This window comes from Telopea speciosissima, chromosome 9 (genome assembly GCF_018873765.1).
Source record: "Telopea speciosissima isolate NSW1024214 ecotype Mountain lineage chromosome 9, Tspe_v1, whole genome shotgun sequence".
Taxonomy (NCBI): domain Eukaryota; kingdom Viridiplantae; phylum Streptophyta; class Magnoliopsida; order Proteales; family Proteaceae; genus Telopea; species Telopea speciosissima.
In genome coordinates this window covers 50,658,456-50,682,749 of record NC_057924.1, presented here as the reverse complement: position 1 = coordinate 50,682,749, position 24,294 = coordinate 50,658,456, and the positions used below count along the sequence as shown (strand labels likewise).

Sequence of the window (24,294 nt, the reverse complement as noted above, 5' to 3'; positions counted from 1 at the left end):
TCCACCTGGAAAGAGAATTGTTGGATGCAAGTGGGTGTTTGTAGTGAAACGGAAGGTGGATGGCATTGTGGATAGGTGCAAGGAACGACTCTTGGCAAAGGGGTTCACTCAGACATACGACTTTGATTACCAGGAGACGTTTGCCCCTGTTGCAAAGCTGAATACTGTTCGAGTTTTGCTATCCTGTGCAGTCAATTTTGGATGGGAATTGCAATAGTTGGATGTTCCTAAATGGAGAATTGGATGAGGAGGTGTATATGGACATTCCACCAGGGTTCTCTTGTGACAAAAACCAAGGTAAGTGTGTAAATGAAGCGTGCACTTTATGGGCTGAAGCAGTCACCTCGAGCATGGTTTGGCCGGTTCCACAAAGCCATGATTTCTGTGGGCTATAAGCAGAGTAATGCTGATTACACTCTCTTTATAAAGAGGGTTGGTGGAAAACTCATTGTTCTTATAGTCTACGTTGATGACATTAGTGGTTACTGGCAATGATGGTGATGAGATCTTGAAGACCTTTCGTGGGCAGGAGTTTGAGATTAAAGATCTAGGAAAGCTACGGTACTTTCTTGAGATTGAGGTTGCCAGATCCTCTAAAGGCATCTTTCTCTCCCAAAGGAAGTATGTCCTAGATTTATTGGTTGAAACTGGTTTGTTAGGATGTCATCCTTCAAATACTCCTATGGATGCTACTATTCGTCTCAAGGAAAAAGAGGGTGAACTTGTTGATAAAGGCCGGTACCAAAGACTAGTGGGGAAGTTGATTTATCTCTCACACACACGTCCTGATATTGCTGTTGCTGTGAGTACTGTGAGTCAATTTATGAATGATCCCTACTCTTCTCATATGGAGGCTGCTCTTCGTATCCTTCACTACCTGAAGTCAGCTCTAGAAAAAGGCATTCTCCTGTCTCCTTATGGTCACCTACGGATAGAGGCATACACTGATGCTGATTGTGTTGGTTCTACAGATCGCAAGTCCATCTCTAGGTATTGTTCTTTTGTAGGTGGCAATCTTGTCACTTGGCGTAGCAAGAAGCAGAATGTGGTTGCTCATTCTAGTGCCGAAGCAGAATGTCATGCTATGGCACAAGGTATTTATGAGTTACTTTGGCTCAAAGGATTGCTACAAGATCTTGGTGTTCCTCTTTGTCTTCCTATGATGTTGTACTGTGACAACAAGGCGCAATTAACATTGCGCATAACCTGTTACAACATGATCGCACCAAGCATGTTGAAATGGATAAGCATTTCATTAAGGAGAAATTGGAAGAAGGGCTGATTTGTGTTCCCTTTGTGAAGTCTACTGATCAGCTTGCTGATATTTTCACCAAGGGATTATCTGGAAAGCTATTTCATCCTAGTTTAGTCAAGTTGGGCATGATTAACATTTTTGCTCCAACTTGAGGGGGGATGTTGAATAATGTAAACTAGAATACCGTGGGGGTATTCTGGTCTCTTTACTGCTTTATTTTTATGTTTATGTACTGCCTAGCTATGTCGGCTATACTAAGGGTATTATTGTCATTAGGATGTATCTCTTCATATTATAAATATATGGCTTGTTTGATCATATCGATGATTCAAGCATTCTCCTATTTTTCTGTTTTGTTAACACAAACACACCCAAAAAATTTGGGAGGAAGAGAAGTAGCAATAGTAGGGTCAGGAAGAAAGAATAGAGATGTCTTGAAGTTAAGGACACTGGAGGGAAGTTGATTAATGAGGTAGGCGGTAGTAAGGACAGCATCTCCCCAATATGTCTTAGGGACATTGGTGGTAAACATCAAGGCACAGGTCACATCCAAGAGATGGCGATTTTTTCCTTTCAGGGGTGCCATTTTGTTCGGGTGTCCTAACACAGGAAGTTTGGCAGAGAATGCCATGGGAAGAAAGGTACCATTGAAAGGCATGGTTAAGGTATTCTGGGCCATTATCACTTCGTAGGACCCTAACAGTAGCATTGAATTGTGTACGAACCATGGCATGAAAAGATTGAAAACAAGAAAATGCATCAGCTTTATTGTGGAGAAGCTAAACTTATGTGAATGGAAAAAGGAACATTACTATGAATATCACTAATAAAATAAGAGTTTTGAGTGTGCTTAGAAAATTCAAACATCTCACAATGAAGTTCTTCCAAACCACAATGTTTAACTAAATTTGGAAACATAGAACGTAAAATATGAAAAGTGGGATGTCCCAAGCGACGGTGCTAGTGAAGAAGCTGGGTCAGTGCACTATCAGAATGGAGGTATGAGCAGATGAGGAAGTGGGAGCAATTGGTGTAGATTCCAAGTAGTGGAGACCATCACGGATCCGACCATACCCAATCATTGCGCTCGTCACTAGATCTTGAAACAAGCAATGAGTGGAAAAAAATGAACTGGACAATTTGACTCATTGGTTAAACGATAAATATATAGTAGATTAGCACATAACTTGGGGACATGCAAAACAGTGGAAAGAGAGAGATGAGAACTACAAGACACCGAACCTTTACTCGACATGGAGGACATAGACCCATCGGCAACACGGACCTTCTCCCGACTAGAGCATGGGGAGTAGGTACGGAAGACCTCTGAGCTACTAGTCATGTGATCAGTAGCCCTAGAGTCAATCAGCCACAAAGGACGTAGAGGAAACATGAAAATTACCTGACTGGGCAAGGTTGGAAACGAGAGAATGAGAAGATCTAGTAGTCAATTGTTTCACCAATTTTTGGATGGCAGCCATTTGATCCAGAGACAAAGGAGCCGTGGCAACAGGAGCAAGGATAGCATCTGAAGCATCAGAAAGATTGGCCTGGGAACGAGTGCTGTCTGGTTTAGGGTTGAGTCCACCCTTGGGACGCCCATGGAGCTTCCAACAGGTTTCCCGTGTGTGACGGGAGTGGCCATAATAATCACACTTCATCAGTTCCCGTGCTGGTGTAGGAACCTTTGAGGAATCTGCGGGAAGAGGTGCAGGTGGGGTGGTGAGTAACACATCGACCAGACAGGAACAGTAGTGGGCATCATATCCGTCTGACGATGTTCTTCAGATTGGACCAAATTGTAAGTCTGAAGGAGAGAAGGGAATGTACCACTCTTTAAGATTTGCACTCGAACTTGATTGTACTTAAGATTGAGGCCTGTCAAAAAATCATATACCCTTTCCATCTCCCTTTCCTTGTGAAAGTACCAGCATCATCAGGGTGAACCATGGGAATAGGGTGATAGAAGTCCAGTTGCTGCCAGAGAGAAGTTAGGGTAGTGAGAGATAGCTCCGTTTGAGTAGTAATGTGAACTTGACAGCGAATCTCATATATCTGGGCGTAATTCCCTACTTGAGAATAGGTCTGGCGAACCGCATCCCATAATTCCTTAGCTAAATTGAAGAGAACAAAATTGGGACTCACAAATGCTTCCATGGAATTAATGAGGAAGGACATCATCAAGGTATCATTAGAGGACCATGTAGTCGCAGCAGTTGGGTCTGTAGGCTTGGGAGTGTCTCCAGTAACAAGGCCTGCATGTTGTGGCCACAAAAAGTGAGAAGACAGGTGCGTGACCATATGAGGTAATTATGGCCATTTAGCTTGATGGGGCCAGGTTGGAGTACATTAGAGTTCCCATGGGTATGAGCAAGGATTTAAGTCTCGGTATCGGGTATCGTATCGGTCAGGCGATTTTAAGAGACGTATCGTATCGTATCGTATCGGAGATACGTATCGATCGGTGCAGAAATGCATGAAAATGATCAAAATACACATGAAAATACACTTTTGGACACAAAAAACAATATAAACAAGCAATTTGTGTCATATATCATGCATATATACTAAGAATTGTGAATAATCAATAACCAGACAAGTGCAACACTTTGAAATTGTTATAAAAGATTAAATGATGAAATTCTTTACATATAGAGTCACTCTATTGCCATGAAGAATGTCGGGGTGGATCAAAGTCATGTCTGTAAGGGTCTTTAACAATAAGAGCGACTAGGATGATGTTGTGTACTGTCCGAACATAAGCACAATACTGAGCCCAGTCAAAATACTGATGGTAGTGACTCTCCCACTCATAGTAGAATCGTGTGTACTGCTCTGGAGTGGCTAATGTCACGACAGCACTAGGTTGTGCTTGTGCTTGATTCTCTCCGTATCCATAACTTCCATACCCTACAGAAGCCCCATGTCCATAGCCTGAAGAAGAACCTGATGCATAATGCCCATGGCCTGATGAAGCACCAGAAGATAATCAGAACTAATGCTAAGTGACTCCATGCCACTCATAAGCACATCACTATCATATGGATTGTGGGAGCGCTTGGCAGACTTGCCCTTATGCGGCTTTCGCGAGTAAGTCTTATGGCCAGCAGGCTCAGCACCAAGATCTATATCTTGGGTAGTATGTGTGTATCCTGCCTCACATGTGAACTGAACCCCAGCACGATGTTGTGAAGCCTCATGGCCACCACCACTACCTCCAGCACCACCACTACCTCCAGCACCATGGCCACCACCACCACCACCACCACTACCATCATCATCATCGTCATCATCATCATCATCATTATCATCATCAGCAGCAGCAGCAGCAGCAGCAACAGAACCACCACCACCATCACCATCACCATCACCATCGTCGTCTTCATCCTCATCATCAACATGTTGTTGAGTTCCTCCATACGGATGACCTGACCTCGTCCTCCTGACTAAACCTTCTTCAGAGCTACTTTCATTTTCTTCAACATTAGGACAAGGATCTTGTGATGGTGGCTGTGTTGCATCCTCATCCATCTGCTGAATGATGCTCTCTATCACTGGATCAGGTTTGGTTGTCTGGCGATCCTCACTTAATTGATCCATCACCAATACCTTATCGGTATCTTCTATCCATGCTCTAACTGGATCTTCATCGTCAAGTAGGTGGTTGATGTCGATTGGGTTGACATCTACATCATCTCCTTCTCTTTCCAGCTCTAAATATTTAAGCTTCAGCTTCATGTTGTAATGGACATACACTAGCTTCTCCAACTTTGAATAACTGAGATGATTCCGGGGTTTGGTGTGTATCAACCCGAATGTACTCCAGTTACGTTCGCAGCCACTAGAGGAAGCCGTCAGGGATAATACTCGAATTGCAATTCGGGTTAAGTGTGGAGCACTAGTACCCCATAATTGAGCCACCAATCACCGCACAATAATAAATGAAATATTAAAAGACAAAACCTTAAAACAAATTTTAAATGATATAATAAATTAGGTAAACCTAACTTACTCAGGCGTTGTGTGCTCCTAGCATGGATAGCCATTCTATCAAAAAACCACGAGTGGCCTCCGAAAATACTTAGCCTAGAGAGGTTATTAAAAAAATATATATATTAGTTCCACTTCCACCAATCACTCTATTCTTGGTTTCAATCATTTATACAACTAATTTAGTTCTAACCTCATCCATGGCAAGTGTGGCCTTCGCTACATCTGGCTCCATTCTGTTCACAACATTCCTTAGGGCACGCAATAGATCCGGTCTACACCCTATATCATTGGAGTATTGGATATCCGGATTCAAATAATATGCTGCACATGGTTTGTAATGGATGGTTAGAAACCTAGAAATTCTAATAATAAATAAATAAATAGTAACTTACTAACTACTAAGTGTTTAAAATGAAACCAAAGTCATATACTTATAAGATTACCTGCCCAATGAACATCTTGAACCAACATATTTTCCCATCGATCGGATATAATCTTCAAATACTTCTTGTTTGATGTTGGATTATTCTCATGTATTTTTCTCTTCACACATCCCATGGCATCTACCATCTTACCCATGGTCTGCTCTTTATCCCCATCAACCTCTCGAAGTAGACAAAAGAGTGGCATCATAACATTATAAAGTCGGCCCATTGCAGCCCAAAAATTTGAGGAGGTAACAAGATCTTGAACAAATCTCCCAATTTCAGACCTTGCATAATTGCTAGTCAACCACTCAGTAGAGGTGAACATCTGTAGCAGCCCATGCTTTCGGGAAATGAGGCTATCAATTGCAATGTAATTTGTTGCAAATCTTCTTGTTGCAGGCCTCACTAAATCCCCTTGTGTATAACTCCTCATCAATGCCAAAACCCAACTATGGTTGTAAATAAAGTTGGTGATTTTCCTTGCATTACCAACCAACTTTTGGACCTTGGGCAATTCTCCTATGTCCTTAAACATCAAATCTATGCAATGAGCTGCACATGGTGTCCAAAATAAATGTTGCCTCTTTAACATAAGCAACTGACCAGCTTTCTTGAAATTTGCTGCATTGTCAGTTACTACTTGGACAACATTTTCTTCTCCTATGTCCTCCACAACTTCATCCATTAACTTGTACAAGTAGTTGGCATCTTTGATTTCACTAGATGCATTGACCGACTTGTGGAAGATCGTCCTTCCATCACAGTAGATAAGAAAATTGATGATGGATAATCTTGTTGGTCCACTCCATCCATCGCACATGATGGTCACTCCATATAGTGGCCACTTCTCCTTGAACCTCTCTACATACTCATGCACCTCTTGGACAATATTATCCAAGTAAGGCCCAACAATCTCATGAGGTGTGGGTGGCTTAACATTTTTCCCACACCGCTGAATCTCCTTTACCATGGCCTTGAAGTGGGGATTTTTGGCCTTATGTGGTGGAATCATAGAACTGTGGAACCATCTGGAGATTGCTCTGCCTATCTTTTTACTAAGTGTTTTGGGTTGAAAGCTTTCTTCAATCCTCTGTTGGCTAGCATCCCTTGCTCTATAGACATTAGGATCCATGTCTCTGATATCTGGGCTCTTCTTTCTCTTACCCTTACCACTCTTTGTAAACCGGTCAAACATCCCCTTCACACTGGTTGCTCTACTAAGGCCAACAGGCTGCTTACCCTTACTTAGAGATGGACGACAAGAGGAGCCAACACCAATATCTACAGGGCCCTGGCTGGGTCGAGTTGATTGACTTCTAATCAATTGCTCAGCTCTCCATTGTTGCTCTTTTGCTTCATGTCTTGATTGTTTCATCGCTAATGCCAACTCTGGGTCCTCCTCTGCTTCCATATCCAATCCTTCATAATCTTCAAAATCTTCCATCAAATTTTTCACCAATGCATCAACATCATCATGTGCTTGCTTGGATTTTTTTTTGGAATCTCTAAGGTGTTTTTGCATTGCCCTGCTTAACTCTGCAGGGCACTGTGTACTCTTGGAAACATTTCCATATCCTCCTGCCATGTGCTCTTTTTGCCGAGTTACCCCACCTCCAAGATGTTGGGTGTCACAGAAGTTGCACTGTGTATGCAATCTATTATTGTTTATTTTGGTACAATAAGACCACCCAATGTCTTGTGGTCGCGGCATCGTCCTAAATACCAAACAAAAGTAGATAACTGTATAAGATATATATTAAACAATATTCAAATCCACACATCAATAATTTATTATTTATACAACTGTACAAGTATAGACACACATTATGATGCATGTCATGCATTGCATCATCTTCTTTTATTTACTACCTAGCAAAGTTGCCATAAACAATATTTAAACATTTTTATATTTTCTACAACTAGTTACACATTATTTAATTTCTTAAATAATTAAATAAAATGACATAATGTACTACATATATGAATCTAAGTCTTTGATTCTATTTCAGCCAATTATACATTTTATCAAACTATAATGAAAGAGTATAGATGGAAAAATCAGATTTTTTATATTTTTTTAAGTATTTTATAAATTCAGAAAATACCCCAAAAAAAAAAAAAAATAAATACAGATTTTAGGGTAAATGTATAATCTTCTTGGGATGTCATACATCTATACATAATGTACTCCATATCTTATAAACATTACCATTTGTTTTAAAGTTAAGAAGAAAAAAAAAAAATTTTTCATTTTAAAGAAGGAATTTTCGGTTTTGGGTAAAAATGGTCAAAGAAACATGGATTTGAAACCAAATCTTTGTAAATGCATACAAAGAATGCAATTTCTATGTTTGTTTAACATATTCTCTTTGATTCATACCAAAAAACATACCAATAATCAAAGATTAAAGGAAAAGATTCAAGTTTTTTTCAAAAAACTTACCTAACCCTTCAAGAACAGCTTTTGAATTCGAATGTAGGCTGTTAGATCCACCAAATGATGTGATTTCAGCTCCTCTAAGTTCGTTTTTGGCAAAGAATTGAAAGCCCTCAAGAAATCTTACCCAAAAAGCAAGTTTAAATGTGTTTTTGGAAGGGTTTCTCAAAGCTGGGAAGACCTTTTTTCCGCTTGGACTGCTAGAAATCGAGTTTTGGGTGAAAATGATGAAATGGCCATGTGTTTTTTAAGTTAACGATACATACCGAGACGTATCGAGTCGTCTCGATATGTATCGGTATGTATCGGTCGATACATATCGATACATATCGATACATATCGAGACGACTCGATACATATCGTTTTTTAAATATAATAAAATAATTTTTTTAAAAAACTCTCGGCTGTATCGATACGTATCGATCGTATCGTATCGTATCGGTACGTCTCGGTCGATACGTCTCGATACAGTCGAGACATTTACATTTAAAAAAAAAAAAGATACGTCTCGGCCTGTATCGTATCGACCACGACCGATACCGAGACGTATTGGCCGAGACGATACGATACGGACTGAGACTTAAATCCTTGGGTATGAGCTGGTTGACTCTCCACTACTGTGCCAGGAGAGATGACACTCTCATCTTTAGTAGACATGGGATCCAGAGAGAAGAGTCACCAGAACAAACCACGGGAAAGGAGACGGCAAGTGGAAGCATCACCAACGACAAAGGGGGCCTGCGGAAGAGGCGCGGTGACCTGCGGGTTACGGCGATGGCAGCATGGACAAAAGAGAGGGCCAGCAGAAGTGGCACGGTGACCTGTGGGTCACTGCGGTGGCGAGCGGTGGCCGTGCTGACAAGAGAGAGGGCCAGCGAAAGTGGCACGGTGACCTGCGGGTCACGGCGGTGGCGAGCGGTGGCAATGCCGGTGAGAGACAGGGCCGGCGGAAGTGGTGTGGTGACCTGAGGGTCACGGCGGTGGTGAATGGTGGCAGCGCCGGCAAGAGGGAGGGCCGGCGGAGTGGAGTGGCGACATGGAGTTGCGGCGGACGAGATGAGGCGGCTGCACTGAAAAAACACAGTCGAGGGGTAAGGCCGGCGGAAGAAAAAAATTAATGGTGCATGGTGTGGGAGTCGTCTACCATGAGACGAGGAGGCTAAACCTCCAAAGGAACTGGTGGGAAGAGAGCGATGCGAAAACCAAAAAAAAATTCCTAGAGTTTTGGGCTTTGATACCATGTTCGGAATTAGAGTTGGGGAATAATGTGACTTGTCATTAATGACAGAGGTCCTCTTTATTTATAATGAGATTACAACCCAAGAGGGTAAAAAAGGAAAAGGGAAAATAATATAAACCCTAATGTAAAGTGATAAGATACTAATCCCACGGATCTTAACACCCAAGAGGGTCAAAAGGGAAAAGGGAAAATAATATAAAACCCTAATGTAAAGTGATAAGATACTAATCCCACAGATCTCAACAGTTTTCTTCTTCTATAATCTATGATTCCATGTAGCAATGTGTATGATAATCCTGTACACAAGTGAATAAAAAAGGTAAATATAGAATCAAACAATTAAATCTTTAATAAGATTATAATATAAAAGATCAACACAAAGCAGGCCAAGGCATCCAAGGCGATGTCCAGGTGACCAGGAGGTCATCTTTCACGCGTGCAGTAAAGTGACTGCACGGCTTGCCCCTCCAGAAGAGCCTGAACACCTAGATGCCACCTAGGCGTAGGCGATACCTTGACAACTATGCCTTATTGATTTTGAGTCACAAGCTGAATAGGGTGCTTTCAGCCCTGGGGTTACAGTTGAGTACTTGAGTTGCAATTGTAATCTAGTGTGAGATTTCTACTGTTTGCTCCTATTGGTTCATATTGGTATCATTACGATCTATAACCTTTCTTGCCGCGCCATTTATCTACATTATTTAGATAATGATTTGGTGTATTCCAGGAACAGATGGATCCATTTTCCCTTGTTGCAGATGAACTGTCGATTCTTGCTAATAGGTTGCGGGAAATGGTGGTCGCAGAGGTATTGGGTCTATCCTTTGGCAAAGTTTATTGTGGACCTATCTGTTGGATGGGAAAAAAAGTTGATGTTATTTTGTCATTAAAAATGAGACTTGATTTCTTGCAGGTCCCTAAGCTTGCCTCAGCTGCTGAGTACTTCTTTAAAATGGGAGTGGAAGGGAAGAGATTCCGTCCCGCGGTAAGAGCTAATAATTAATTTGGCCAACCATTTCCTGTCTGGGGGGGTTTTTGGATTTTCTTGTTTCCTGTGGTAGTCCCTTTTTAGTAGGATTTACAATATATGTTATAGTGGCTGGTATGTCTTATCTCCCAACCGAATACCTAGTAATCTGTAAATGCCGATAGTTTTCTGAGGTGGTGTTCTTGTTCTTTCTCTGTCTTAATAAAGAAGATCTATCCAGAAAAAAAAAAAAAGGAGAAAGAAGATAAATAAGACAATAATACTTGGTTTTGACATTCTTTCGTGGAAAGAAAGAATTACCAATAGGAAACACGGATTTTTTTGGGGGAGGGGGTCAACTTATTGAGGTTAATAGAAGGTAAATGAAAAAAGAATCTTGAAGAAAGAGGTTGGCACTCGATCCAGATACCTTGGCTTTAGCATAGCTAGCTGTTTATAATTTCAGTTTTTCCTTTTTCTTCTTCTGTTTGCTTTTGGTGTGTGTATCTTATTGGGTAGTAGAGGAAAGCCATTCAATATAAAGTGACCTATTTTGCATGTGCACCTAAGGAGTGCAGAAATTACACATCATTTACTGTTGTGAAGCTGATAGTGCATAGATTGATTGATAATCTTCTGATTTCATGTAAATTGTTTGTGGACCTATCTGCTTGTGTGGACCTTTTACTGGAGTTAACTTGAGAATACTGATGAATAAATAGAAAAATAAATTCCTGGGGGAGTGCAGAAATTGATTGGATAAGTACAAACGGTCTTGAGTACTTCATATGTGAGAGAGTACCTGTATTGACAGAAATTATAGAGTACTGGCAGCGAGTATTATTTTTGGATGTAATAGGAATAGATAATAGGATGCTTTGAAAATCAGATTTTCACACATTTCCGTGGTGTATATGATCTTGATCTTGACCATCATAAAGCATTCTCATTCTGGCAAAATTTGGTGGTGAACTCATAATCGCTAGAAAATAAAATTTCCGTTTCTTTCTGAATTTTTTTTTTTTCAATTGGTTGTTGAAGGAGGCTTAGATCTAGACATTGACTGTGTGGCCCTTTGAGATGTTCCCACCTTGTGAGTAACAGTAGATAATTGGGAAGGGGCAGGAAAATGTTGTGCATGTGCCAGCCTCGACATAGCAATTCTATTGGGAATGATTTGGCTATGAGTGACTCAGTGTGGGACCCCGTATCAGTAGTGTTCTTTCCAGTGATGCAATCCTGGTTTACTTCTTATCACTTCAGTTTTTCTTGCTATGCTTGGGATTATATTGTTTTTCTTGTGTATTATTTTTCCTGTCAAGCCCATGATTTTGACTGAACAAGTCCCTTGCACAATAAAGAAAGGTTCCCTGTACACAGCCAAGGTTCAAAATTGCAGTTTTTAGGCCATTTCGTCCCTGCCAAAGCTGAAATGTTTTCAGCGATATTTTGGCACCATTGCACCTTATATGTTAGTCATTCCATCTCGGGTTTTCTTGTAAAACCAAAATATTTCGGTAATTTTGAACATTGTACACTGCTTAAAGAGTCTTCATTGTCCATAATAGGGTCCATATATGCGATCGAATGGCTAGTGTAAGAAATTTAGAGGATGACTGCATGAGTCCGGTTACGAGTTAGTGCCATCTAATCAAATGTCCAGATTGAGCAGTGCAGGTCAACAATTTTCATCTATAGAAAGAAAAGTCGGAACAAATTTTCTCTCTAGAATTTGGAAATGAGGATAACATTTCTTACAGCGTCAGACATTTCCACTTATGTCTTTTAGATCTTATGTGAGTATCTTGTCCTTTTCGCTTGTATGAATTAAAGACGGACGATTTATGCAGGTTCTATTATTGATGGCAACGGCACTGAATATGGCCATTCCAAGATCAGCTTCAGATGGTGTTATTGATACCTTATCAGATGAACTTCGTAAAAGACAACAGTGTGTCGCTGAGATAACTGAGATGATACATGTAAGTGCTTCGGAATTATTTTCTGTTTTCTGGTCACATGTTTTTTCTGTATCCTCTGCTTCATTTATCCTTGACGAGGATATATTAATTGGGTTGGTGTCCCCATTATACATTGCACGGCTAGCCTCAGCCCCCATCAATGTAATTCAGCTAGAGGTTGATTAGCGTGTAGTTCTGAATTGTCCAATTTATGGACACCCATTAAATGGGATATATCACATGGTCACAAAATGATTCATTGGACATTTACAAGCTTTAGTGTGTATAAAAAATGTAGCTATTCATCAGCTCATTGACATCATCTAAAAGTTGCATGCACTGAACTTGTAAACCAGTACCAATAAGAAAGAAAGAGGAAGAGGAAGAAGAAGAGAAAGGTGCACACGATGGAGATGGAGAAGACAGAGAGAGGGCTAGAACCTTAGTTGTCAAAGCGTCTAGGCAACCAAGGTGTTGGAGGGGGAGCCTAGAAGCAAGGTGACACCAAAAAGGTGCTGCCCGCCTAGGCGACCAAGGCACCTGGAGATACCTCAAAATACGCCGAGCAGCCTCCCAGTGGGCTTGTTTAAGAGTTTCTATGAACTAACTAATCACACCCACAGCAAATGAAATATCAGGTCGAGTAACGTTTAGATAAATAATGCTTCCAACAAGTCGCCTATACTGATGTTTATCCACGAACTCTTTGTCATCACACGCTCCAAGCTTCGGATGAGGATCCATAGGTATATCCACAGTCTTGGAACCTAACATCCCAGTCTCGGATAGAAATCCAACACATACTTCCTTTGAGACAAATTATTCAATACCCAAGAAATATTTAAGCATTCCCAAATCTTTCATTTGAAAATGTCGATGCAAGTACGCCTTGACGTCCTCAATCCTAGAAGAGTCATTACCAGAAATAATGATATCATCTACATACCCAACCAGGATAACCACCTGGACCCATGTTGACGAACAAATACTGAATGATCAGAGAAGCGTTGCGTGAACCCATAACTACCAACAACCTTTCCGAATTTTCCAAACCAAGTACAAGGGGACTGTTTCAACCTGTAAATAGGCTTATGAAGCCGACAAACATTTGATGCATTCTCCCCTTGAGAAACATACCCAAGAGGTTGGTCCATATAAACCTCCTCTAGAGAACCATAAATAAACCATTTTTGATAACTAGTTGAAAGGAAGACCAATCAAGGTTAATAACCAAGGAGATCAAAACACGGACATAATTAAGACGAGCTACTGGAGAGAAGGGCTTAAAATAATCAACCCCATACGTCTAAGTACACTCTTTTGCAACCAAGCGAGCTTTTAGTCGCTCAACAGAACTATCTGGTAAATACTTGACAGTGTACGCCCAAAGACACCACACAAGTTCCTTCTCTGGGGTAAGTCAATAAGAGACCACGACTTACGATCTAACAAGGCATCCATCTCTTATCCATGGCAGTCATCCAACCAGGACGTAACAATGTATCCTGGCACTTAGTAGGCACAAATACAATGACAAAGACAAAGTAGAAGTATGAAGTAAAGGTGGAAGGTGAGAAACTGAAACAAATTTTGAAATAGGATGGACAATATTAGATTTTTGTGTGCAAGTTCTCATACCTTTACAAAGAGTGACACAAGTCAATGGAGGTAGAATCCCCAGACACAGGTTCTGATGAAGTACAGAGAGGTATCAGAGGATCAGATGGAACTGTTGGAGTTGACTTGGACCAACGCTTGTATACCTGCAATCGCTTAGGTGGGGAGGTAGTAGTAGTGGTGGTGGAGTCAGTAAGAGGAATGGGTATAGGAATAGGTGGAGCACTAGGTAAATCAACATCAAATGTATGACTCAACAGAAAAATATGGTGTAGTTTCAAAAAAAGTAACATCAACACTGACAAAGTTCTGTCACATAACATGATTATAACACGGATGACCCTTTTGAGTGTGAGCATACCTGAGAAACACACACTTGGTAGCAAGTTAGAGACAATTTATCAAGACCAAGGCAAAGGTCTTGAACAAAACACGTATAGCCAGGTAAACTAAACAAATACGATTTTGGGAAAATCATAGAAAAGGGGGATAGATTGTCCAAGACAGCAGACGACATGAGATTAATCAAATAGCAGGCTGTCTAAACATCACTTCAATAAAATTTGGGAACACACATGAAACATGAGAGATTGAGTAACTTCCAGCAAATGCCGGTTTTTCCTCTCAACGACACCATTCTGTTGAAGAGTATACAGACAAACTAGTTTGATGTATTGTGTCATGATCAGAACAAAATCCAGATATTGCTCGTTGAGTATACTCAAGTGCAATGGTCAGAGAGGAAAACTTTAATAGTCACACCAAACTGAGTCTTTATTTCATTATAAAATTGCTTAAAAACAGACAAAAATTCTGCTTTTAACAGATATAACGAAGTCATTTGAGAGTGATCATCAACAAAGGTAACAAAGTAAAAAAACCTAACTTACTCTTGACATGACACAGACCCCAAACATCAGTATGAACTAAAGAAAATAAGGAGGAACTCCGAGAGACATCACCAAAAGGAAACAAAGTACGATGATGCTTTCCAAGCTCACACGCCTCACACTCAAGTCGAGAGATATGCTTGCAACTGGGAACCATGCGTTGGAGTTTGGGAAGAAAAAATGTCCTAACCGGTAATGCCACTGGAGAGGGGAAGACACACTAGAAGCAATAGTAGCAATGGTAGGAGTGATGCCGTCGAAGTAGTATAGGCCATCCTTCTCACGCCCTCCACCAATCTTCTTCCTTGTTTGGAGATCCTGAAAAACATAAGTAGTAGGATTGAGGGATTTTGTCAATGGACTGACAAATAAGATTTAAGGAAGGTTAGGAACATGAAGAATATATTGCAACATAGGACGTGAAGATATATTAACACAACCAAAAGCAGATACCTGAGTACAAGTGTGACTCTAGAAGGGTGATTAGCTTTCTTAAGTGAAGAAGAGGCTGATCCATGGTGTAGAAGAAGAGGCAAGAAGTGCACTAGTACTTGAATGAACGATGGTAGCCCTGGATGTAGAGTCAGATGTCACAGTCTATTGAATATGCTGAAGTAATTGATTGAGTTCATCGCGTAATGCAGAAATGAACTAACTACCTCCATTGTTAGAAGCCTGATTGGTGTTCGAGGATGATGCCGCAGTAGAGGTGTGAGCAGATGTACTAGTTGTAGCCATAGCAGACAATTGTTGAGCCTACTCAGGTTTATCATGTGTCGTCCAACATGTATCAACAGTGTGATTCATCTAGTTAGTACACTGAAGCATACTTTGATCTAGTGGCTGTCCTTTGCCGCAACCACCGCTACGACCTCGACCTCCCCATGAACTACGACCTCTTCCAGAAAAACCAGTGCCATGTGACCATGACCCCCACTATTGGGAACAAGGGCTGAATTACTTTGAGAAGAGGTCGAGTCAGATTTGGTGAAGAAGGGAGACACAATATGTTGGACCCGACAAAATGCTTCATTCATGGATGGTATCTTCTCGCCGGCAAGAATTTGGCTTTTCACCAGTTGAAGGTCAAAGGCTAATCCAGATAAAAATTTGGCAACTAAGAGCTCAACATGTTGAGATTTAAGAACAACAATATTAGTAGAGAGAAGCTGGTACACATTGAGTTCTTTCCACAGGCCTTTCAAAGAACTATAAGTCTATAATAGTCACCAACATATTTTCCATTCTGCTTGAAGGAGAAGAACTTTTCATACAATTCATATACCCTGGACATGTTCTTATCCTGAGAACAAGGTTTTAAGTATCTTAATGTATCCTCCGATACTAATCGATACGTATCTTATTTTTAGGGTACTGATACAATACCTAAATGTAGAAAACCTAGGACCTGTAACCAGTAACCTTAGAGAGAGAAGAGAAGAGAGAAAAGAGAGAATAATTGCTTATATTAATTGATAGGTAAGCCCCTCTATTTATAATAGAGGGGAAAGTTACAAGAGACTAAAATAGGCGATGTGGGACTAAAACCCACATAGCCGACTTACACTTAATAACATAAAAAATAAACTAACCCCAAAGGGACCAGAATACCCCCACGGTATTCTGGGTTACATATTCCAACACTCCCCCTCAAGCTGGATTGTACAAATAAGAGAAGAAGGAAAATCCAGCTTGAACTAAATAAAAAAGGAACTCCATAATAATGCTAACACTCCTCCTCAAGTTGGCGCATACAAAGTACTAATGCCCAACTTGAACAAAATGGGAAAAAAAACTAAGTTGCAGCAGAATCCAGTTTGACATATAAATGCAGCTCCCAAATAAACCTTCAAGAACTTGAAAAATAGATCTTCAAAACTTGGACAGACATGATCAGCAAACCGGGACTGGAATGTCTTCCAAAAAAGGCAGCTTTCAACGATCTTCAATAGCTATCCAGTGATGAATCTCAGATTGTCACAATGACATAGAATCTTGAAGTGAAATAACTAGAGCAGCAAGCACCGGAAACAAACTGAATCAAGCAGCGGAAAAAAACTGTATCAACCCAACTTAAAGTCCTCAAATAGGCAACAACCAAATATTTTCAATACTCTTCAATACTTCAATCTCCCCCTTACGGCAAACTCAACCCAATAACAAAGGATACCCAATAGCAATGGTGGAAAACACTGATCTTCTATGTTTTGCACCAATGTTCCTGCAAGTTCTGCGTTTTGCAATGTCTGCAGGTGTACTGTACATAATCCCCCCCTCACGTGTAGTACATGTTGACATAACAGAGATGATGTAAGAGATAGGGCAAAAAATATAATATTCCAGATTTTTCCAAGAGGTGCTATGGGTAATGGAAAAAGAAGAAATGGCAAATAAGAAAATACCATGAACTTCCAAAGGGGTTATGGGTATATGCCAAAGGTATGTTTTGGGATATGAAGGGAATTAGAATTATTGAAAGGGAACGGTGTTGGAAAAAAGGATGGCATGACTGTAATTTAGTGGAAATCCACTTTTAAATACAATCCAAGCCAAAGGGCAAACTGGTAATAAACCCGAATTTTCAAGGGTCAATTGGGTAGTCAAATAGGAGAATGTATTAAAAAGGTAATGGCAGTTCCGTAAATAACCAGAATTTTGCAAGGGTCCCTTGGTAAATAAGAAAGTAATGGGTCATGTAGGGAATTAGATTTATAAATGGGGGACAGACTTAGAAGGAGCAAACTCTTAATGGCAATATGTAAATAGACATGGAAAAGATGGGTAATAATTAAGGAAGGGTAATAGGAGCATTAAATACCAAATAGGTTAACAGGGGAGAATGAAACGTGAGTATGGAGAACCTATCGTCTTCAACAGTTCAACCTCAAGGCTCCAAACAGCAGCGGAAACCAAGGAAGAAGAGGAACCAGGGGCAGCGACAGCTCATTGACTTCAACCTTACGAAACCCAGCCACAACTCCAAAACTCTCCTCCAGATGCAACGATACAAATCAAATACGAAATTTGAATCGCAGGCAGCAACATCAGCATCGATAGGAGCATTACAAGTGCAAATAGATTCAGCAAATCAATACCCAGATAAGCAAACGAAGCAGCAATCGACTCCAGGAGACAGCATATACTCCATCGACAAACCATATTCAGCGATTTCAGAACTCCAAAATCGATAGTAGAAGCCCGATAATCCATGCGGCAGAATAAACACCATGGCCAGCAAACCTGAATTTTATTCCACAAATATCAGAAATCAACAGCAGCAGCGACAATGACGAGTTCGATCAGCATATCATCCCTAGTTCAGAAAAAATCAAATTGGTAGAAGCAGATCATCAGTAGCAGCCATCGACTCCATCCTTCAAACCACGAAATACCAGAACCCTAGCAGCGGCAGCCAGAGGTGTACAACCAGAGGCTGAAACAGCATCTCCTCGTTGAGGTTGATTGTAGCAACGATACTTGGGAAGGACTTATAGAATCGTGGATCAAGGCAGGGAACAATGAAAGCAGATTCGAACAAATTTGATGCAGCAAAAAACAAGAGTTCCAACAGATCAATTCAGCAAATTGATGTCTGTTCTTTAAAAAACCAGATCTGAAACCTGGAAGACAAAATCGAGTTTGGAAATCCCTGCAAGATGGAGAAGAAAAAACCTACAACTGAATCTGGCGGTAGCAGCTTGATCGTAGGGACTCCATAAAAAATGCTTCAAACGATGGGTATCGCAGTAGCAGCAGGGCATCCACTCTACCATATTCTACAATCAACTCCTTTAGAGTCGATTCCAGCGGCAAAAAAGGGCATAATAGCACTTGATAATTATAGCAGCGGCAATAACATGTCGATAGCAGTAGCAGCAGATGCAGACCAAGAATGTAGCCTGCGGTGCTGAAACAACCAGAAGAATAAACCAATACGAAACCGAAACGAAACCCTAGTTCTCTTTTTTTTTTTGTTTTTTATGAACTAGGGTTTCTCCATAAATCGGAGAACCTTGAAACGACTCTCAAACCGGCAATCTTGGAGAGAATCAGTCACTGGTTGCCTAGCTTTGATACCATGTAGAAAACCTAGGACCTGTAACCAATAATCTTAGAGAGAGAAGAGAAGAGAGAAAAGAGAGAATAATTTCTTATATTAATTGATAGGTAAGCCCCTCTATTTATAATAGAGGGGAAAGTTGCAAGAGACTAAAATAGGCGATGTGGGACTAAAACCCACATAGCCGACTTACACTTAATAACATAAAAAATAAACTAACCCCAAAGGGACTAGAATACCGTGGGGGTATTTTGGATTACATATTCCAACACTAAAAAAAGTATCAACTGTATAGGGCTGATACGTGACCTGATATGGTTGATACTTATCGATACACATGATACATTTCTTATAAGTTATATAACTCGATCAATGACTCAAAACCCTTACCAAGAGCTCTTGTAAGGCATTGTAATCAATTTTGTTTTGTCAAAATCAACTTGATTCCTTGTTTCTACTGGCAAAAGCGACTCTAGCAGAGTTGATTTCATCATCATTTGGTAATTAAACAACCAGCAATCAAGGATTGAAACCAGGTATGCGCAATAACAGTTTTCTATCAAAACTTTGAATTTTTTGCTCAAATATTGATTTTTAGTGTCGTTTTTTGCAATGGATCACTAGGTTAGTGAAAAACAACCTGAATGATTGCATCGAACTAGATTTTTTTGCAATGAGGTGAGTATCTCAACCCTAATTCTTCCCCAAACTGAAAATGACATTTTTTTGTACAAGTAAGAAACTTCATCCTTTATACATAATCAATTGAATGCACTTATCTTGTCATACTTTGTTCTCCTTTGTATACATGATATATTTTACATATTATTTATTTATAGTGTTTTATGCCTCCAAACTGTATTTCACATGTATCCTAAACATTTCCATGTGTATCCTTAGTGTATCTTGCGTCCCTCCAATACGATATGATATGTCTCTCAAAATCACCTTTTTGATACGATACCCAATACCGATACTTTAAACCTTGCCTGAGAGTAGCTTTCTTTGAGGTCATCTCAGATGCTTTTAGCTGTGATATGAAACATCACATTGGCAGCCACAGAAGGCTCCATATTATTCCACAGCCAACTAAGACTGTAGCATTCTCTGATATCCATTTCGGATACTTGGTAGCCATCATTGCAAGGGGTAGCTTAGTCAATTAATCCATTTTCTGCTTGGCAGTCATATACACGTTAACAGCCTGTGCCCAGATTAAAAAATTGGATGCATTTGGATGGTGAACGAGTCTGTGGGAGGGGGATTTGAATCACTCATTATAGATGAAGAATACCAGATCCAATAAAATAACCAACAGTCAATCACAATATCTATCTATCTATCTACTAAATAGCAATCCTTGAACAATAACCAGCGGCAGCTACTGATGGGCAGATTCTGTTCAGAACAACAGGTACCGAAAAATATACTAGATCTCTTCTGATAGGTCCTCAGATCTGGTCAAGTATAGGCGTATAGCAAGTAGATAGAGAAGAAAAACCCCACAATATGATGTGATTTGATGAAGATATAATAACCAGCAGTGATATACAGGAATTCTGAAACTGTAGAACCAGAATATGGGAGATTTCAAATCTCAGAAAATCAAGGTGTCTGATGGACAGCAAACCTAAGTCGAGTTGGCCTTTCAGAGGTTCCAATAACACCAAAAGATATTAACCAGATCTGATGGATAGATCTAAAGTGATTTCAGAATCTGTTTTGCCCAGAAAATGCAGAAAAACAGGGTTCATCAGCTTCTTGGAGATTTGTGATTAAATAATATCAGAGGCTTGGATCAGCCTCACACTTAGGTCAAAGGACCTAAATCAGGAGGGGCCTCAACAGATGTGAAATAATTTCAGATAGCAATTCTGTCCGAAAAATTCAGAAAACAGAGTAATGGACGTATAAAATCAGTAAAATCTGAGGAAACTTCAAACCTGATGAGAGAACCCACCATTGACTTGTTGCTGCACATGATACTCTTCAAGTGACAAAAGAAGGTAGATCCATTGTCCATGGTGCTCTACGCAAAGGGGATATATATATATGTAGGGGAAACCTTAGTTTATTTTCATGTAGTTTCAAGTTAAGGTTCCATGTAGCACATTTGGCAGCATAGGTTGCTGCAAACCAGAAAGGAAAGATCTCAAGTGACTTTCAAACCAGGAGAAATGGAATAAGAACTAGTCAACAACGCTCTGATACCATGTGACAATGTACTGAACTTGTAAACCAGTACCTATCTACCTATAAGAAAGGTGCACACAATGGAGACGGGGATGGAGAAGAGGGGGAGAGAGGGCTAGAACACATTGGGAATGGAATAACCCTAAATCGTGGTCCAGCCCCTTATATAATATTAAGTTATCAACTCTTAGTAGGAATCCTACTGAGAGTCTAAGTCTAAGTATAATAAAGAGGAACAACTAGAAAAGGAAATAACAACTAAACAAATCTACTTTAGTTACAACCACGGTACACAATACACCATACACCATATTAACCACGGCACACTTTAACAATTATTAATAATTATTGTTGTTATTATTATTAGTGTTGTAAAATTGGTTCAAGGGTATTTCTATCCTAGGGTTATTTTTGTCCTTGTACCTATTCTAGAATGTTCTCTCATCTATTATAAATTAAGAGGGGCTGTGATCATAAAGACACAAGCCATTATTCTCAGATCTCCACATGCTATCAAAGCGGGGATCCACCTTGGGATCCAAACCCTAATGGTTTTCATCTCGAAACCCTAGGCTCTCTCCATCATCTCTTTCTCGTTTTCTATACTGCAAGCCATCACCGCCTTTGCCATCACTTCTCTTCCCTCTCTCTCTTCTCGGTTCTAGTTACCGCCACGACCTAAACAAACACCGCCGCCACCACCTACAACAACCACCGACTCCACCACTTCTGTCTTCTCCTGCCTCTAGCGGCTCTGTTGTTTTTGCCTTTCTTTCGGTTCAAAACTCACCACCAAGGGATTTTTTGACCAATACATGGTCTGATCTATCCTTGTTTACGGTGTTTGATGTTTTATTTCAGATACACTTCGTGTTGATGTGTTTGTGAGTCTTCTCTGACCACCAACCATGGTTAATTCTGAGATCTCCTCTGCATCTACTGGACAAGGAGTTCATCAATGAGATCTTCCGTTCCCTGAATCCCTGCTAACTCCATTAAATTAAATGGGAGCAATTAATTGATGTGGTCATGATCTTGCTTCTTTGCCGTCGGTTCCCGTGGCCTTTTCAGGCTATATCACAGGTACCGCTGTTTACCTCTGCTGGTCCTGCCCAAGACAAATGGATGAGATCTAATTTTCTCGTGATGTCCTACCTTATCAACTCCATGGATCCTATGATAGCCTGGAGCTATCTTCTTCTTGATACAGCTGCCAAGATCTGGAAAACAGCCAAAGGCACATTTTCAGGTTGGTAATGCTGCCCAGTATTATGAACTTCGTCAAAAATACATGCTACCAATCAAGGGGAACTATCTCTTTCTTAGTATTATCCTACTCTTCGGTGCATGTGGCAACAACTGGATTTTTATGGGACCTTTAGTGCTACCTGCGACATTGATGTTATAACCTTTAAAAAATGGGAAGATGGTCTTTGTGTCTTCGACTTTCTCGCAGGGCTGAACGTCGAGTATGATCAGATTTGGGCCCATGTCCTGAATCGTGATCCTTTTCCCACACTTGAGCAAGCTTATTCCATAGTGCAAGCAGAGGAAAGTCATCGCAATGCTATGGTTCACCCTGTTTCTCAGGAACGATCGGCCCTTTCCTCTAGTTCTCGAAATTCTTCTCATAGTGGCTTTCTCGTGGTACTGGTGACCGTTCTATTCCTGATCGACCTCCAATGAAATGTGATTATTGTAGCAATGAACGCCATACACGGGACAGGTGCTGAAAATTACATGGGAGTCCTCCCACTGATACTCGGGGTCGCTAGAAGGGCCGTTCCTCTTCTGCCAAAGCTCATCATACTTCATCTGAGGACACTACTACTGACCAGTTTCTTTCTTAGGAGGAACTTCTTCACCTACGTCATCTCATGACTCTGTTGGACTCATCTTCTTCACCAGCTCCATTTGCAGCTTCTGCCACCTCCCTGCTAGGGCACTCTGATCCACCTTCTTCTTCACCAGCTCCATCTTCAGGTATTTCTTTTTGTGGCCATAGTTCCTTCGTCATATCCACTCATTGGATAATTGACTCAGGGGCTACTGATCGCATGACCGGTTCACCCACTCAATTTTCCCAGCATTCTCCTTTGTCAGGTAATACCAAAGTCCGAGTGGCTGATGGTTCCCTCTCTTCTATTTATGGGAAGGGCATCATCAAATGCACTCCATCTTTATCCTTTCTTCTGTGTTGCATGTTCCCAAGTTTTCTACTAACTTACTCTCTATTAGTAGTCTTACACGGGACCTCAATTGTAAAGTAACATTTTTCCTTAATCATTGTCTTTTTCAGGACTTGGTAACGGGTCATACGATTGGCAGTGGTAAAGTGGCAGGTGTTCTTTACTTGTTTGATGGTTCTCCATCAGCATTGGTTTCCCAAGCCCCTCTCTCTGATTCGGCTGCATCTGCATTGGCTGAGTTGCATCGGTGGCATCATCGTTCGGGTCATCCCCCTTTAGGCATTTTAGGTTTTATTTCCTAGTCTAGTAAAAGCTTGTAATCCCAACAATTTTTGTTTGTGATGCTTGCACTTTTACAAAGCAAACTAGAGCAATTTATCCTATTTCTGATAATCAAAGTTTGGTTCCTTTTGGTTTAATCCATTCTGATGTCTGGGGCCCTGCCCGTTATGTTTCAACTTCTGGTTATAGGTGGTTTGCAACTTTTATTTATTGTTTTAGTCGTACCACTTGGGTATATCTTATGCACCAGAAGAGTGATGTTTTTCCTTGTTTTCAAATGTTTCATTGAATGGCTCAAACTCAATTTGATGCTAAGGTTAAGATACTCCGTGGTGATAATGGGAAGGAATATTTTGATGGTTCTTTTCAAGCTTATCTGTCCACTTATGGTATTACACCAGACCAGTTGTGTGGACACTCCTGCTCAGAATGGCGTCGCTGAAAGGAAGAATTGACATCTCTTGGAAGTGGCTCGATCTTTGATGTTTGCGGGTCCGTTTTACCACGTTTTTGGGGTGATGCTGTCTTGACAGCATACCATATCAATTGGCTTCCATCTACAGTGTTGGAGTCTTGCTGCCCTATTGAAGTTTTATTGGGTTCTACTTTTGTGATGCCTCCCAAAGTATTTGGGTGTGTGGTATTTGCTTGGAATCACCATGTTCATGGCAAATTCGATCCCAGAGGTTTACAATGCATTTTTTTTGGGTTATTCTGCTACCCAGAAAGGATACAAGTGCTACCACCCTCCTAGAAAATTGATTGTTACTATGGATGGTATT

General features: G+C 40.5%; 1 protein-coding gene across 2 annotated transcripts in view; it reads left to right on the top strand.

The window, feature by feature from the left end:
* LOC122640497 (solanesyl diphosphate synthase 3, chloroplastic/mitochondrial-like) overlaps positions 1 to 24,294 on the top strand; it is a 68,944-nt gene that overhangs the window by 8,149 nt on the left and 36,501 nt on the right. The window contains exons 3-5 of one of the 2 annotated variants that reach the window (XM_043833712.1): positions 10,081 to 10,161; positions 10,267 to 10,338; positions 12,171 to 12,302. In XM_043833712.1, the coding sequence (XP_043689647.1) occupies positions 10,081 to 10,161; positions 10,267 to 10,338; positions 12,171 to 12,302 (285 nt within the window). The remainder of the gene's footprint in view (positions 1 to 10,080; positions 10,162 to 10,266; positions 10,339 to 12,170; positions 12,303 to 24,294) is intronic. The other variant, XM_043833713.1, reaches the window with a different exon arrangement.